The sequence below is a fragment of the Grus americana genome, chromosome 17 (assembly GCF_028858705.1).
Source record: "Grus americana isolate bGruAme1 chromosome 17, bGruAme1.mat, whole genome shotgun sequence".
Taxonomy (NCBI): Eukaryota; Metazoa; Chordata; class Aves; order Gruiformes; family Gruidae; genus Grus; species Grus americana.
Genome location: NC_072868.1, coordinates 443,149 through 461,004, shown reverse-complemented (window position 1 = coordinate 461,004; position 17,856 = coordinate 443,149). Strand labels below are relative to the sequence as shown.

The 17,856-nt window shown below is 52.1% G+C and overlaps 1 protein-coding gene across 1 annotated transcript in view; it reads right to left on the bottom strand.

Moving 5' to 3' along the window:
* LOC129214204 (rho GTPase-activating protein 39-like) overlaps positions 1-17,856 on the bottom strand; it is a 55,336-nt gene that overhangs the window by 25,948 nt on the left and 11,532 nt on the right. The window contains exon 2 of the mRNA XM_054845497.1: positions 2,543-2,941. Within this exon, the coding sequence (XP_054701472.1) occupies positions 2,543-2,941 (399 nt within the window). The remainder of the gene's footprint in view (positions 1-2,542; positions 2,942-17,856) is intronic.

Here is a 17,856-nt window from a genome sequence, read left to right as displayed (position 1 = left end):
TTGCAGGAGGCCCCTCTTGGGGACCACACTGGTCTTCTCTGGCCTCTCCATCTATCATGGGATGACAAACACGAAGGGAAGAAAAATAAAGCTTTTGTGCTGCTGTTAGAGACAAAAGCGAAACTGTCTTGGGTGCAGGTACCCATAAAGATGTCAAATGCTACCAACAGCACTCAGGGTATTCACGCTCTGTTTAAACAGCTCTAGCCCTGCCGAGGGACGGAAGGGGACACACTTACGTTTGTCTTTGGGAGAACAATGCAGACAACAGAGGTGACCAGATTGGTGTGTGTTTGCTGTTACTAGACCAGACATCCCACCTGGGAACACTTGTTTTAGACTCAGCTCTTTGCTCACCATTTTATGAGCTAGAAAAGGCAAGAAATCTCTCCTCGGGTATCAGGCTCGGGTAGGCAAATCATTCTCTGCACCATAACTGCACATGCAACCCCTGCTCACAAATAGCAGCGATAACACACGATGGATGTGCAAGGCAACAGTGCTCAGTCTCCTGCTTCCAAGAAAGCAGCTTCCAGAGGCAAATGCAGTTGGCTTACTGGTGTGAGGACCTGGCAGAGCCTCGCACGTCCAAGCAGCCCGGTAGCTGCCAAACGAGCTGCCACTCACACCTTTCCTAGAGCTTGCCCTTCAATAGAGTTTGTTGCAGGCTCAAAGTGCCCCAAGGTTGCTGCAAAAACTTGGGCTCTGGCTGGCACGAGGGAGGACACCTTCCCACTCCCCTTCCTTGCAGGAGAACCAGCAGCAACGCCCGAGATGCTGCCTGGCACCAGCCTGGCTGGCAATGAAAGGTAAAGCAAACCCCTGCCCACGTCGCATCACTCCCCTTCCTCCTACACAAGGGGGTCTGCGTGGGGTCCTCCCTGCTGAGGGGGCCAAAGAGCCCAGGGACGGGTCAGAGCTGGCATCGCTTATCCCTTGAGGTGCAGCCATTCCCCGGACTGAGGCAGAGGGCTCCTGAGAGCCCGAGGCAGAAATATTTTAGACCCCGTGGAGTTCAGGATGTTGTATGCCCTGTGCAAGGCTCTTGCACTCGCTCCTCCAGAAACATGTAGTTTGTTGGTGCCCATCCCAGCTGCCCCAGAGCACCGGGCTGCAGAAGGACAAAGATGGGAAGCCGATTGGCTAATGGCAAATCCCATGTGCCCACCTGTGGTCAACTGGGGGTGACTGGAGGGAACTGGGAGCTATTGCGGTTCAGCTTAAGGCATTTCTCATTGTTCGGGTTTCTCCTGGCAGGCAGGGATCATCCTCTGGATGGGTCTGAAGCTCAGAGAGGCTGCTCATGGGGCAGGAGGCGCCGGAGGCATCACAGGCACCAGTAAAGCTCTGGGCTCTTTCTGGTGCACTTTATGTGCATCGTCAGTGTCTCCCAGTCACGTAGATCTGAAGAGAATACGGGAGCATCTTGCAGGGGGCAGCAGACAAGTGATAAACCTCAGTTTAGCGTGCTCTAGAGCATATATTTTCCAGAATCACCATCTTACATGGTTTTCACCATCTTGGCTTTTCTCTTCTCCCCTCGCCAGCACCAGGCACACAGAGAGGCAGCCTTGATCCAAACCCCAAGCTGCTAAAGAAGCCTGGGTCACTGCAGTGCCCAGCAGTGGGGACAAGGAGCACTGGCAGGGATGGCAGGAGCACCTGGCTCACCTGAGCTCTGCTCTAGCCCTTGGGTGAGGCACTTCTCAGCATGACTCAGCTCCACTTGCTGCACAGCCACCCCAGCTGTTGTGCCACCTTCTCCAGGGCAGGATGATGCCCAAACGGGGCAGGAGCGAGGCAGGGCAGCCTCATGCAGTGCCCTGGGCAGAGGGGCAGAGACTGGGAAGGGGATGCTCACATGCAGCTGAAGCTGGCAAAATTTCAATACAAAAAAAACCACCCCGATTGTCGTCAAACTGGTTTGAGTGTAAGAAAATCTCTTAGCCAAACAAAATAGCATCCCGTTATTGTTCTTTCACTTGGGGCTTGATGTGAGCAAATAACTGTGCCCAGGAGCTCTGTCCCTGCAGCCTCACCTCCCGCCCTGGCCGAAGCTGCAAGCACATGCAAGCAGCCAAGCGAGTGGGGAAGGACAGAGCCAGAGGTCGGGCTCACGCGCACCCTGCAGCAGCCTAATCCCTTGCACGGCAGCTGAGCCACCCCAGCAAACCCCACCATGAGTGTCGGACAGCTCTCATCACTGCATGACACTCCTGCATGTCCCCTCTCACTCTGTTTAGCATGAAGGGCTCTGGAGCAATAATTATCTTTTGATGTATGTTCTTACAGTACCTCACACAAACAAGGCCTGGCCCAGACCAGGGACATCCAAGCGGTACCACAGAGGTGAAAGCAGACAGCCGTACCCCGGGAGGAGCAGGGCATGCAGTGGTGATCGCTGGCCTGGCAGCACTTTGCCCCAGTGCTGCACCCTCTCGAGGCAGCACAGCTTCCCAGCCTGTCTGCCAGGCAGCCAGTGTCCGCCTGGCAACTGAAACCACCCATAGATAGAAACAGAGAAGGCTAAAGCTCTCCCTACCTGCCAGGGTCTTTCCTCTTCTCTGCGGCACAGTCCCCCTTGCCCTTCTCCATCTCCTGCAGGAGGGCCATTTGGATAGGGGTGTTTCTGCCGTCGCTGCTGGCGCTGCCACGGTGCTGCCGGCCCCGGCAGTCGGGCTGGGAGCTGCGCTTCATGGCCTGGAGCTGCGCCAAGGGCACAATGTCACAGCCCTGGGGCCGGTGCCACACCGTCTGCCGCGTGATGGCATTGTAGTAGTAGAAGCGGTTGTTGTTCTGGTCGAAGAGCTCCCACCACTGCTTCTGGTCTGACTGGCGCACCTTCAGGTTGGGAGGGGGCTCCCAGCCACACTCACCGGTGGTCAGGTTGACGTACATCCGCTCCTGGGAGCGGGGCTCGATGATCTCCACCCAGTCTGAGCTGCAGGGACATGAGAGCCGTGTTAGTCTGGGCCAGAGGCTTGAGGCAAACAGGTTGTCTGGGACTCCTACAGAGCTGCTGCCTCTGGGCCAGGCAGCCACGCTGCAGATCAAAGTGCTGCTCAGGGCCATTCAGATTCTAACCAGCTCAGAGGAAGACAAGGGGAAGGGTTTGGGATGGGGCTGAGCCAAATCGGCAGCTCCCTGGCACAGGGAAGGGAAGGTCACCCCCCCAGCCCAGCCCCAACATCAGCTCACACCACTTGCCACCCCGCAACAAGCAGCACGGGGCAGGCGAGCATCATCTGCTGATCCTCCGATAACTCACATCAAGGGCTGGAGCAATCGCAGGAGTGCTGGCGCCTAGTGAGATGTGCAGGGGAACTTGCTCTCGAGAGTGGGGAGGATCTGCAAAGCAGGATCTGCTTCCTTTTGGGAGCTGCACCCTCTTGTTAATGCCACCTCAAGAGACCATACCCCTGGCTCCAAACGATGTGGGCAGCCTGCCCATGCAAGTGCCTGCCTGCAGGACTCATGCCGTGGGGCTGGAGGGGACCTCTGGGTCACCTGGCCCCTGTGTGTGACCCACACTTGCTTGCCCAAAGGATAAATGCGGGGAGTGACTGGTGGGTGAGACCATCTCCGTTGCAAGCTCTTCCCCTCCTCCCTGGGCTGATGGGACAAAGCCTTCAGTGGCCCTTTGGATGTCAGGTGGCCCAAAGGACAGTCACAGCCTGCTGCTGATCCGTAACCCCTCTGCCGCCCCTATTTAACCCAAGTTATTTTTGTTATTAATAAAAGCTATACGAAGAGGCTGGGTCCAGGGCCACCCTTGAGACCCACTCCTGCTCGGTGCCTCGGGGGCTCACCCCAGCACAACCTCTGGCTGCCCCCCGGTGAGGGCACGGCAGCAGGAGCCATTCCCAGAGGGGCAGCAGGAGAAGGCAGATCCCGTTGCATCCCTCTCGCACACCCTCTGCTGCCAGCCTGCAGCTCCTCGGGGCCGGGGGTGGGGGGGGTGTGCGTGCAGTGTGTCTGGGTTGACGGTGGCAGCGCTGCAGTGTCTGAAGCAGCAGCCTGGGCTCCTGGTGCTCAGCCCTCCCTGCTAGCACAGTCATAGCAGAGGAGGTGTTTGCTGGCAGGGCAGCACAGCCCTTGGCTCTGCTCTGGCTCTCTGGGGAAGGTCAGTGCGTCCCCTGCCACCACGAAAGGAGTTTAATTGCACATCACACCTCCCTGCCCAGAAAGCTGCAGGTGTATTCAATGCTGAGCAGTCTGGCACACACTCCTAAAAAGCAGGCTGCTCCTCAGCTCTTTGAGGATGCAAAATTGATAGGTACAATGTCAGTTCAACCCAAAATAAACCTGAACTGCCTCTGAAAAGGTGCAATTCTCCTCGCCACGATGTCTACCATGCAATGCTGACCTCCATACAGCCTCACAGAGGGCTGATGTTCAGGCTACCACAGACAGGCTGCCTGGGGAAGCTGATGCGGGTGAAAGCCACTTTTTTTGTGGCATAGGTCTGTTTTCAGCCAGATCAGCTCACGCGCCCAGGCTATCACAACCACAACCACTGCACTGGTCCCACAAGCAGCTCCTCACCAGAAGGACAGGCAGTCAATAGGAAAGGGGGCACAGGGGACTGAAAAGGGACTTAGACCCAGGTGGCACACTGGCAGCTTCGGGTGAGAGGCCGCCTGCAGTGCTGGAAGGTGCAAAGCAGGGAGCACAGCATGCCACCCTTGGGAGGGGAAGGGCAGGGGAGGAGGAGGAGGAGAGCAGGCACTGGAAGAGGAAAGCAGGCAGGGTAGGACCTCCCCCACCGAAAGCAACGTGGAAACGCATATATGGACGAGCTTGGGAGAGACAGGAGGTAGTTATGGAGTATTTGCTTGGCAAAGAAAACCCCCCAAAAACCCTGCAAAACCCAGCTGACTGATGAAAATGCAGTTGAGTGATCAACCTTTTCAATGTTCAAGAGCACACTGGTTTTGATCTGTTTTGCCAGCAAGTGGATTAGCAAAGCTCCGAAACACTGACCGCTCTACCAGCGCTGTTTCTCCTCGGGCGAGAGGAGAGGTCAGCTATTTTCTGTTAAGTGCAAGCTATTGAAAATAACGAATTCTTCTCATGGCAGTTGGCCACGACTGAGCGTGTGTTGCTAACTATAGTCTTCCGTTTTAACAAGCTTACATTTATCTTTGCATGCAAAGACACGTAAAGTGAATGACTTGTGTTGGTGACCTCTTTGCTCCCCTTGAAATTGAGGGGCTGAGGATGACTGAGGTGGAGTTTAACTAGGGGAAAAAAATCTGCACAGAACACATTGAAATACCAAAGAATTTGGTACAATCACATTCATATGTAAAGAAATAAAAGGAAAAGCAAGGAGCACATTCCTGGAGCAGGGCCAGCCCCGGGCTGCCACACAAGCCTCAAACATAACATCAGGAACTCTGGAAAGACGTGATAAACCCAGGATTGCAGAGAGATAAGGCCGTAACTTGGACATAAAAAAAATTAATTCCAACTCCCCTCCACGAGGTTAAAGAAGTTGTTTCCTGGGAATGGTTTGAAGAATGCCTTTCTCCGTCCTCCCAGCTCCAAGCGCTGGATGACACAGCAGCCACAGAGCTGGCACCCGCTCCTGCCAGCGCCCGGTCACAGTCACACCGGCAGGATCACCGTGGGGGTTTCAGTCCATCTCATCTCTCGGGCCTCGATGTCCCCAGGCACAGGACTTCCCTGCAGGCCCAGTTTGCAAACCCAGACTAAAGCCCCATCACAGCCCGAGCGTGGGGACATGCAGCCCACCAGCATCACAGCAGCACCGGGGAACTAACTCGGTCACCAGAGCCCGCGACACAGAGGAATTTCTACAAAATCCCCGCTTGCTTCCAAAACCAAACCCACATTCTCAGGGTGCATCCTCTAGTATTGTCGGAGAGATTTCAGGAGTTTCCTGTGTGTCCTGAGCAAATACACAAATATTTTCCACATCTCGTAGCTTGCAAATAGGCCACAGCTCCAGCTGCTCGCCCCAAGCCCCACTGACTGCGAAGGCACTCGCCTCGGGAATGCTGATTTTTTGGAGGGGTGGCAGGGCCACGGAGGGAACTTGTTCCCCAGGCAGCGAGGTGCAGTGTGGGGGGACAGTGCACCAGGTGTGCAAAAAGCAGGAGGAAGCGTAGGGCTTTTTGTGCAAAACTGCATCTCACATGGGCAGACAGGTTTGTTCCCACCTGAAGGCTTAGCCCTCGCAGGCCAGCAGCTTGTTTTTATGATGTGTTACACAGAGCAGGTAGGAAGCCAAGCTGCTGCGTTCTGTCCTGCCAGCCTCTGGGACTGAGGTGATGGACATCTGCAAACCCTGCTCCTTCAAAAACAGCTTGGGTCTCTCCTGGCTGCCACTCCTGCTTGGCAAAGCCTGGGAATTAAAAATGAAAATAATATTAATAAAATTTTTTAAAAAGGATATTTCAGCCTGAAAGAGCATCCTGCTAGCATCTCCTGATTAGATCTTCTCACAAAGACTATAAATGTTAGTGCGAGGTCCAGGAAATAAAATTGTTTTAACTAAAGAGAAGGGAACAGGACTAGAAATGGAAGGAGAAGAGTTACTTGCAGGAAGAGCTGAGAAAGCCCAAGAAGTCCAACAGCCACTAGTCCACAGGACAGCTGGTTTTCTTGCCACCATTGCCCAAGTGACACCACAGCCTATGCAGCCAAGCATGGTCCCTGGACACACAGCCCTGCGCATGAAGCCTTCTCTCCACCCATTACCTGCGCATGCTGCTCAGCACCACTTTGAGGAGGGATTCACCTGCCAAGGGCATGGAGCCCCAAGGAAAGCCACAGGAAACCCCTGCCTCGGGGAGCTTCACGCCAGGCTGTGACCTGATCCCTCTGCATGGCTACAAGGAGAGTTCTTACAGCTTGATCCCCCATTCTACTTCCATGTTCTCTAATTTTTGGAGTTCCGTGCTCCAAGCCAAGATCCCACCTCTTTCTCCCACTTCCCTTCTTTGGGATGAGCCCTGCAGAGAGCTGGGGCAACACCAAGCCCTTCTTGGCCAAACATGACTCTATACCAAGTGGGATTTTTGAAGACTAGTGCCCTCAAAGGGAGCCTGCAGCACGCTCAAATGTGGCCCCAACACAAAGAACAGTAACTGGGAAATTAAGCTCTTCCTCCAGGAAACAGGAGTCTGAAGGCAGCCAGTGTATGGTCTCCTATCTAGTATCACAGAAGGATGGCTGCACTCAGAGGACATGGGACAGCTGCACTCAGAGCACCCTCCTGGACAGCAGGAGGTTGAAGCACTTGAGGGGCCACAGGCCAACATGAGCTTTAGGAGTGTTGATGACTCCCTTTACATCACCTTCACACCTTGCATGGACCAGGCGTTGCTACCACGCCCTGCGCTGGGCAGCCACCTTGCCGTGTCCTCGCACGAAGAGTTGCAGCTTGTTGCCTACAGCTCCAAGCCAGGGCTGCCAAAGCCTCTGTGAAGCCCCAGCACCGGGCAGATCCCATCATCAGATGTCATCTAACTGAGGATGTGTCAATGCTGAGACTAAGCGCCTACTAAGTGGTCCTCCTTGAGGACAATGAATGAAGAGTTTGGCCATCAGATACACACAGAAATTGAAGTACAATTCTCAGAGAGCGGTTGTGCCGTGACACCGGCCAGAGGCAGGGACATGTGGGGGGGGTCCAGGGCTCCTCACTGCAGCAAGCGGCTGGGGTGATGGGGACAGGCATCTGAAATGATCCATCTTACACAAACAGGGAGTTCAGAGCCTCCTTCGTTTGCTAACGGAGTGTATGCCAAGGGGCCCATGAGAGGGAGCAGGAGTAGCCTTATGGAGAACAAAGCCATGTTTACAACCCAGAGTGCTCCAGATGGAGGCCCCAGCAGCAGACCAAGGCAAACCAGGTAAGGAATGAGGAGCGGGTACCATCCCTGAGGCACCAAAGCTGCTGGCATTGCTGCTCCTCTGCAGGTCCAGGCTCCTACCTGGCTGAAGAGCAGCCTGAGCTGTGCTCACAAGCACCCCAACGTCAGCACAGGGTTGGTTTTTTTGTTTGTTTGTTTTTTTGTTGTTGTTGTTGGTTTTTTGTTTTGGTTTTTTTTTTAAGAGGATCGTGCTTGCCCCTTCACCTTCTGCCCAACAGGCAAAGCCACCCCAGCACAATGGGTGGGTTGCCAGACTCACTCCCCTTAGAAAAACCTCGCTCAGTGCAGACACTGAGCAATAAAGTGCAACCCCTGGGTGGCTCCAAGTCACTCAGGTTTCCACATCAAAGCCAGGATAAGGCTGTAAAACTCATTTGTATCCTGGAGCTGCAAAGGGCCTCCAAGAAGGTCTCCAGCATCAGCTCCTTGCAGTGATACTCCACCAGCTGACTCAGTCAATTTAGGCTTCACTCACTGCCTTATCTCAGCCAAGTCCAGAAAAGCTGTAATTTAGATCTTGGGGAGGGAGTACCCAAAACAACTCTTTCCCCACACACGCATATATATCTGAACTTCTTTTGAATACACATGCATCCTTCTAACAAAAATTATAGAGGATCTAAAATAAATATAATGTCAGCCTGTTCCTAAAACTCTCCTGCTTCCGAAAATAAGCATTATGCAAACAAACCAACCTCTGCTTCGCAGGAGACAGACCAGACTGTGAAAATATAGAACAAATGGCTGCACTTGCTCAAAGCCCGAGCACGTATGCTCAGCTCCAGCAGGAGCAGAACAGGGGCAGCCCTCTGAAAGCAGAGCCCAACCTGGCAATGCGTTAGAGAGGAGAACAGAGCGGAGCACTGTAACTTGGGTGGGTTAGGTGTAGGAGAGAGAGCCTGGAAAAGGTCTTATGCAAAGTATCTCATTACTTTGGTGTTTTTAATTAAAACAAAAAACCAAAAAACCCAAACCACCAAAGCCCCGAGCCTGCTGCTAAGTGGTATTTTCAAAGACATAAGATGAGAAACTCGGTAGCCTTTTGGTTGCTCAGACTCTGCTGGTTCTTGCTTCTTCCCCGGCCGTTCCCAGGCTTTCCCCCAGCCCTCGTGCCAGCACTGCTGGCTCCCATCTTGCCACTGTGAGTCTCCCCATTCACCCCAGCTCCAGAGCAGAACTGACAGCAATGGGACAGCTCATCCCACGGGAGCGGGTCAGGACAGTGCCAAAATTAACAGCACATTCCACCAAGATCCTTTCTTGGAGAGAAAGGGGAAAGAAACAGGGACTGTCAGGACACAGCTGAGATTTCCTGGGGTCTCCACCAGAGGACCTGGGGGGCTGAGGAGAATCCTCCCCAAGGGAGGACAGACACCATGCTGAGTTGCACTACAAAGATAATCAACTTAAAATAAAGCCCAGAACAGCCCCAAGGGCCTATGGCCCCACAGCCTGACACCAGCACCTGAACCTGGGCTGGATGCACAGACACCTCAGAGCACTGTATATCAGCGAGGAGAAGGGAGAGTAGCACAGAAACTCCCACCACACCAACCTTCACACTCTTCATCATCCACTCTGCACTGAGCACCACCCACCAGGACTTGCACAGCCCCACGGGCAGCACCAGGCTTGTACCGATCTGGACCCTGAAATCACCCCATGCAAGCCCCAGAGTCACGCAGAGAGTACCCCATGGGGAGGGGACACAGAGGGACTTGCCCCCACCCCATCCTCCATAGGATGAGGGTTCTGTGACAAAGAAGAGCAAGGGGCAGGAAACATCCCCATTTTCACAGCTTCGGGACAGAGCATAAAGCACCTGCTGAATGGGCACTAACAGAGCAGAAGGAGTTCAGGTACCAGAGACAAGGGCACAGTCGCCTGCTACTACACAGACCAACACTAAAGGAAATTGCACCTGAGAGCAGGAGAAGTCAAATGCACTCCCATTAAAAAAACCCTTGAGGATGCAGACTGGGCATTAGCTCTGCCTGCGCCTGCACAGCCAGGGTAAGCACAGGCTCTTGCTGCAGGCTCTGCCAGAGGTGCAAAGCAGGGCTGGCTGCTGTGCCCGGGGAAAGGACCCGCTGCTCCCCTGAAGGCCAGGGGCCTCTTGCTTCTCTGTCCTCAAACTGCCAGTGAGGATGAGCACCTCGGACTGCACTATGGCTGGGGACCAGCTGTGGCCACTGCAGCCAGGGCAGAAGGTGAAAGACATGTCAAAAAGTATTCAGCGTCAAAAAGGTTACAGGCGCTTCCCTCCGTTCTTTGTAATGGTCCCCAAGCTGGCCAGGGACATGCATCCAGCCGACAGCCTCTCCTGCGTTTCTGTCCCAGCTGACCCAGGGGTTTTACATGACTGGGGAACAAAATGCCCTGTAGAGCTTGAGCCCCAGGCTGTAACAGAGCAGCAAGCCAGTTTCCTTCGGCTACAGGATCTGCCTGGACAACCCATCCAGCCCTCAAGCTGCCACCATGGCATCCCCTGGATCTCTCCTGCCACCACAGCTGGAGTTTTTGTTTTGCATGTCAGAGCACGGTGCAAACCCCCAATCCTTAAACAGCCTCCCTAAAGCTCTGCTTTGCCCCAGATGCAGCAGCAACTCCTAAAGCTCAATGAAGGCTTCAGCAGAGTTGTTCTTCCTTTTAAGGCCTGAGCATTTGAGAATGAGTTTCAGAAGAAAAAAAAATAATAAAAATAATGTACTGGCAGTTTTCATCCCCACTCTTTCCTTCCAAAACGTGCTGCATGGATCCATGGTCCCATCCAAATCCCAGCTACTGGAGGGGAGGCAGCTGTGGGGGAGGCTGGGTGCCAGCTGGTCCCTGCCCAGGGGGCAGAGGGTGCCCTGGAGGAGAGCTGAGGCCGGGCACAGCTTGGTGCTGTCCTCCTGCCTGCACAGCCATGGGCTGCATCAGTCCTGGGACACATCATCAGGACCACTGCTGATGGGACTCTGAGCGATACCAGCGGTGCCACACTCTGATGGTGACCACATTCCACCTCAACACGCTTGTAACCAGACTTTGTCCCCAATGAACAGGATTTACGTGGAAAAAACCTCAATTTTAGCGATATCCTAGAGAAGAAATACTTCACAGCTGCTTAGATGAAGGCATTACAGGATAACCTGTGAGTTCAGCCACAGCTGACCAGCATGGCTGGGACGCATCCTGCCCTCCCTCCATCCCCTGGTGCTGCCCCACCAAGGCATCCCGAGCTCAGCAGCCCCAGCACAACAGCCCCACACCTTCCCATTGCCCCCGGAGGCGACAGTCCCGGTTTGAGGGAGGGTTTGTGCAGGCACCCACGCTGTAAGCACAGCTCGATGAATATCACCGTGGTCATCCCACCCGTATGCGGCCCCACCGAAGGAGGTAGTGGGTACTCACATGAGCTGCACTGGCCAGATCCTTTCAGGAGCGCAAATCTGCAGTGTGGTACCCAAGGTCACACATCTGTTTTCTCCTTATGTCTTCTTGGGACACACCAAGCTAAGACAGATGCTTCCAGCCAGGGCAGAGGTAGACTTTATCCACCTCCAGGAGTGTGTGCTGCCACTGCCCAGGATCTGCCCAAGATGGGACTCAAAGCACCTAAGAGCCTCCCAGCGTAAACGTAACCCTAAAATTAGGCCTAGGCTGTTCCTGTTTTATCAGGGGGGTGGACATATGGCACAAGGAAGGGACAGAGCTGGACCCTACATGTGAGTCTCCTGCCTTACCCATGAGCCCCAGCACCATGTGGCTACCTGCTGATTGAAGTCCTTGTCAGAGACCAGAAAGCTGAACATGGCTTTTGCCTGTTTCCACAGTCCTCTGTGTCCCCCACACCTCCCACCAGCCGCCAAACAGGAGTAAGCCAGACCTAAGCAGGGTGACATTTCCCAGTGCTGACAAGGCTGCACCCAGGGCCAAGAGCGTCATGCTGGTATGGCTGCAGGGAGGAGGCAGAGAAGATGCACCTGCCAAAAGGGTGAAGGGCAAAAGCCCAGAGCCCTGGAGCAGTAGCACACGCCAAGTGCTCTCCCTATGCCAAAGCAAGTCATGTCACACAGATGATATCCCAGCTATTTCAAGGACACAGCAGCACCCACTGCCCTCTCTGTCATTCTAGGAATTACTGACAAAGGTCCTGATTTATCTAGCTTGCTGCCCAGCTGCTTCGGGACTGAGATTTACTCTTCACAGCCTCCTATATCACTGCTACCAATTTCAGGGATTCCTCCCAGCCATGAAGCCCTTGCAGCCAGGGTCCCTGCAGCTGCTGCCTTGGCCGGTCGATGCCAAGGAGAGCAGCCCGGGAACAAGAGGCTCCACAATCAGAAGCTGTTCTGGAAGATCTGCCCCACCACATAAACCCAGCAACTGCTCCACCGCCCTGGCAGCAGCCCACATCGCTCATGCTGTGCAAGGAACATGACTCTGCAGCATTAACTCTGCAGCCGACTGATTTTCACCATTTCTGCACGCAGATAGATCATCCTGGGCTTAATGAAACCATGCGAGACGTTGCACAGCCACAAACATGCTGCAGTGCTATAGGGCGTGGAGTTTCCCCATACAGGAGGGGGAAAGAGCAATAATTTTTGTACCAGCTTCCTAGAAGGGAAGAGAGAGCCCATAGCAGCCACAACAGAGCAAAGCAAACAGCCAAGTGCCAGAGGCTCGTCTACACCAGGCCCAGAGATGTTCATTTCCTACACAAGGGATCACTGAGCAACAAGGAGAAAACATTTACAGAAGTTTCTGAATGATGTTGGTGAATGAAAATGGGAAGACAGGAACAGAAAAGAAACCTACAAAACCAGAAAAGGGAAACCCATCCGCTGGAACCTCAGGATCGAGCAGCCACCTTAGCAAAAGCATGCAGGGATGGGGACTGAAAGGACCTCTTGAGACACCCACCTCCGGTCTAAAATAACTCCACCAGACCACAAAAAACCCACCACAAGTTCAGCTTTCCCAAAGGAGGCGCAGGAGCTGGCAGCGGCGGGGGGGCAGGAGCAGATCAAGGTTGCAATTACAGGGTGGAGCACCTGCAAGGCCAGGCCACGCAAACAGCCCGGTGACACCGAGGGTGCCAGCTGCTGACTCCCTGCAAACAGCCGGGTGGCAGAGCAGAAAGTTTTCAAGCACCCGTCTGCAAAGCTACATATCTGAAGCAGTGACATTCCTAAATGCGTGGCATTAGCAAAATAATGGTCCTCTGTCTCTCTTCATTTAAAGGGCTGCCAGTCATTTATTGGCTGAAACACAGAGTCCCTTGAAAACTCATGCACAACATAGATATGGTTTGCAAGGGACCGAGTTATTTCTCGGCTAGCAGAGCCCACAAAACACTGGTGGCTAAAAGTATAAAACAAAGATAACAGTGTTTCATCACAACTTTTTTAGGTCATTTCATTCTTCGGCAAATCTCTCCGGCTGCAGCTGTCTCTGCCGACTCTGTTGAAAAAAATAAGCAGGAACAAATGCAGAGAAGCTCTTGAAAGTATTAGCTGTCCAAGCTTGTTAAGCGTGACTCAAGTTAACCACTACGATGCCAGGATGGCAGAGGAGTTTGGCAGCAAGTCAAAGGCAATAGGAAATACAGAGTCCGCAAATGAGTAACTCTCCCCTGCACCCCGAGCCGCCATCGGGAAACTCATCCCGACGGGACTCCGTGCAGAGGAGCTGCTTCAGAGTCATCGTTTTCCCCAGCCCAAAGCACACCAATTTCCTCTGGCAAGGGAAGAGAGGCAGTAAATAAATAGCCAAAAACCTCAGCCACAGAGTTCATAAACCCTTCATAAAACAATACGCAAAACCCCTTCTTTTCCATGAGAAATTAATTTCTTACATTTGTTTTGCCTACAGGAATTGCGGAACAAAAAGCGCATCGGACATGACAAAGTAAGGATGCTGCAAAGCCAACAAACTGGACCGCGCAGCATCGGTCCCCTCCCGCACGCTCGCCCCATGGAGCGGCACACGGTTCCCTGCTCCATGCACACCTTGATCTCTGAAAAGCTGGCCTATTGACAAGTGAATTAGCACTTTGGGATGAAAAATACAGCGTGTGTTTGATTTTTTCCATTGTTTTTAATTCTGATGTAATTAACCATGAAAAAAAGCTTCCTCCGAAAGGAAAGGCGTGTGTAAGTGTGGCCCCGTACTGACATTCTTTTCCCGGTCGTCTCCAAAATGTTACAGTGTGGGCAGGAGTCACATCCCATGAGCTGCATTTCAACCTCTGCTTTGTGCGCTACACTTTTACGTCTGTAAGATTAGCAATGACTATAGTAACACCTTCGAACTCCAAATAAACAAAAATACTAGTTATGTATAGTTTTGGTGCTTTGTCATTAACAAGATCTGGCTTGATTTAATGAGAATGTGTGCTCAATCTTACCTTAAAATGCAGTCACGGCCTTTTTAAAACTGAACATCTCTGCAATCTCACATGTCAGAACAAAGCGCTACTAGTTAAAGCCCAAATTCTGCCTTTGCTCTCATCATGCCATAGAAACAAAAGGTGGGATTAACCTTCCCGAGAGTCAGCAAGAAGCCAATTACCAGTGAATAACTGTGTCAGTCACCAAAGGCTCTCAAAAAGGGTCTCAGTTGTTTCTCGGAGATGTCCAGGGAAAAAAACATCTGGGCTGCGTGAGCCAGCACGGTCCCAGCCAGGCACATCGGGTGTGCTGCCTGCCAGGGAGCCGCAGCCCTTGGCAGCACTGCCGGTGGCACTGCGTCCAACGGACCCTCTGAGAAACAGGTAGGGCAGCAGTAAATAAGGATGCAGTCACTCCCTGCGGGCACGACTGAATTATTTCTTGCCTTGGACCAACCTTTTGCAGGGCATATGCTCATTTTTTCAGCTTCTCCAGGGAGGCTGGTAGGATAAAATATTTTGTGTCTTCACTAAATCTTTTTCTCTTGGTTATGATGGTAGGCTGTCAATCCAGCGGGGCAGAGAGATCTAGGGAAGGGTGATGTCAAAAAGTGACATCAGAAGAATCTACCAGACTTGAGAGTGCAGGAAAGTAAGGAAAACCAGAGTGCTCATAGAGTATCTTCCTTTTAGCTCTTGAGTTGGTGAGGAAAGGGGGCAGGGAGGCTTTTACAGTTAATAGCTACAGTTCTGCAGAAGAAAAGCGAACTCCCTGGGGGAGAGGAGATTGGCCTGGCAACACAACTTGTTCCTCTGGAGGGATGAAGCTGGACGACTGCACAGTGTGACTTGTGTACTACCAGAACCAGAGCTGGGGACAGACTCATGATCCCAGTCCTCACCCATTGCAGGGCATCACAGATGCTCAGGCTCAAGAGGAACCACTGGCACGAGCAAAAGCCCAAATCCCACCTTTTCCACAGCTCCTCAGCAGGTGCCAAAAGACCTGGCAGTGGTATTTCTGACACGCTTCAACTCAAAGGAGATCCAGCTGGGAAAACGTAGATGTGCACTTGGGGTGTTTAAACGTAGCTAAATTCAACTACTGCCAGGAACAGTTGAACCACACATTTGAATCCACAGGGTTTATCTTGCTTAAATGACCGGGAGATAAGTCAAGAAACTGTGCAGACCAGAGCCTGGCCCAGATCACGTTTAGTTGGCAGCAGGCTCTCCCCATGACCAAGTCAGCCTGAAATAAACACTTAGGCTTCGTGCACAGCTAGAAAAGTAAGTATGTGTCATCTGTTTGTCCTGGTTTAAGGGAAAGAAAAAAAGAAGAAAAAAAAAGAATAAAAAAATTCAGACTGGGCTTTCTTATAAATAGCACAAAAGAGACAGCTCAGCTGAGGAGGTGGCTGCAGAGCTGGCAGCACTAGACAGGATCTCCAGAACAAAAAAAATCCAGGAAATCCCCAGTGTCACTTCTCCCCACAATTGATTTAAAATGAGCTTATCCCTCACACTTGGTACATGAGGAAGAAGAAACTTCCTGGCTATGAGGGGAGGGGGGGGGAAACACAGTTATTAATAGCACCACAATGAGCAAGTATCAGAAGTTATGTTGCAGCCCTGGAAGATCTTGGCTGGATCTTGAAAAGATCTGTTGCCATGGCAGTAATTGCTATACATGGTAACAGTGAACAGTGGTGTAAGAACAATTTACTTTTTGATTTGGTGCCCAAAACAAGTTCCTTTTGTTTTCTCTCACCAAAACCCCAAGCATTTATGAGCTTATGTTCAGTCCAAAACCGAGCTTTTCACTTTCGGCAGTGGCAAGGCAGGCAGCAAAGGGGCACACTCAGGAAGATGTCAAAGCGGGCAGTGCTTTCTCCGTCCTTTTACAGCATAGCCGATGGATCAGGGCAAAGATCTGGACCACATTCAATTTCCCTTTATATTTGATGTCCACCTAGTCAATCCTCATCTGCCTCTAGTACACAGCATTTGCCACCAATAAAAAAAAAAAAAAAAAAAAAAAAAAGAGAAACAGAGAGGCACTTATTCTACTTCCAGCAGTTAGAAGCAAGGACTTTTCTGAGACAGGATGACCTGATGCTCACTTCATATTCAATGTGATGGCAGACCACAGCAGTGTTGTGCCTTTTTCATTCTGTTCACTGCTGCCCTCTTTGCTGTTCACAACCTCCTCCTCCTCCCTTCCTGCTGAACACCAGCCGATACTTTTGCAGAAAGGCCTGTTACCCCCGACCTCATTCCTGAATTTCAGCGCTCAGGATTCCTTACCTCATTTGCTCAGAGCCCATCGCTGCACATGCGAGCCGCGGCACGCTCTGCCCCAGCCATCACTTTCATCCCCTTGTCTAGGTCATGCAGAAACACTGGGAGCAGTGGAGATCCCAGCCTGGCTCCCCGAGTGACTTCCCTCCACGGTGAAGTCTGACAGCCTACTCCTCATCTTGATGGCCTATCTTTTAACTAGTTGTTCACCCACACATCCCATGATGGACTTTTCTTGGATACCCCATGCTGAAACCGTTCAAAGAGGTCCACTAGACCACTCCCCCAGATCACCCCTGCCACGTGCTCGCAAACACCTTCCAAGTACCAATGGAGTCACGTGGCTCAATTTTGGTCTACAAAAGCCATGCTGGCTCTTCCGCAACACATCATATCTATCTATGTTCCTACTTAGCATTGGTTTCTTGAAACTTTGAAGAACATAAGATACACATCTTGGGTGAAACCAACTGCCCCTCCATCCTGCCCAAAGCTGGGCCAGCAGGAGAGGTTTGTTAGGCAGAGCACGTGAGCCTGGTCACAACCTCTCTTCATCTTCTTCCTTATTCCCCCAGAATCCACACTCATATTACGGATGCTAAAGGCACATCCCTGGCTGTTCTTCCTAGTATTTGTTCCAGACTGGCTGCCTGTAAGTTTACCCAAATGCTATTTGAACCCGCTGATGCCTTTTGCATCCGCACACACCCCCCCAGGACAATGAATTCAGAAGTTCATCACACATTGTTTAAAATAAAAGTACTTCCTTCTACCTGCTTTAAGCCAATCTCCTACAGGTTTCATCAAGTGCCCTTGTTCCGGTGCCAGACCAGACTTGGTAGATAAAATTCAACTTAATCAGTGCCTGATTTTGTATAACTTGATCCTATGCTACACCAGACTTCTATTCCAAACCAAGGAGTCACAATTTTTTTCTCTCCTCCTAAGGCAGTTGCTCTGTCCCTCAGTCATTTTGTCTTCTCTGCAGCCTCTCCAACGCCACTGTCCTTCCTTCTCAAGATGCAGAAAACAGAACTGCATGCCACCCTCAAGATACACACCACGGTGTTATAGAAGAAGGTCAAAGCGATGCCCTCCGCTTTGTTATCTCCCTTCTGACAGTGACCAACATTTATTGGCTTTTTTGGCTAACATCGCACACTGAGCTGACGGTTTCAGAGAACTGCCAATAATGACTCCAAGCTCCTTCCTGAGCTGTAACCACCAGTTCCAGGTTCAGTATCACACAGGCCTGGTATAGATAATTTTCCC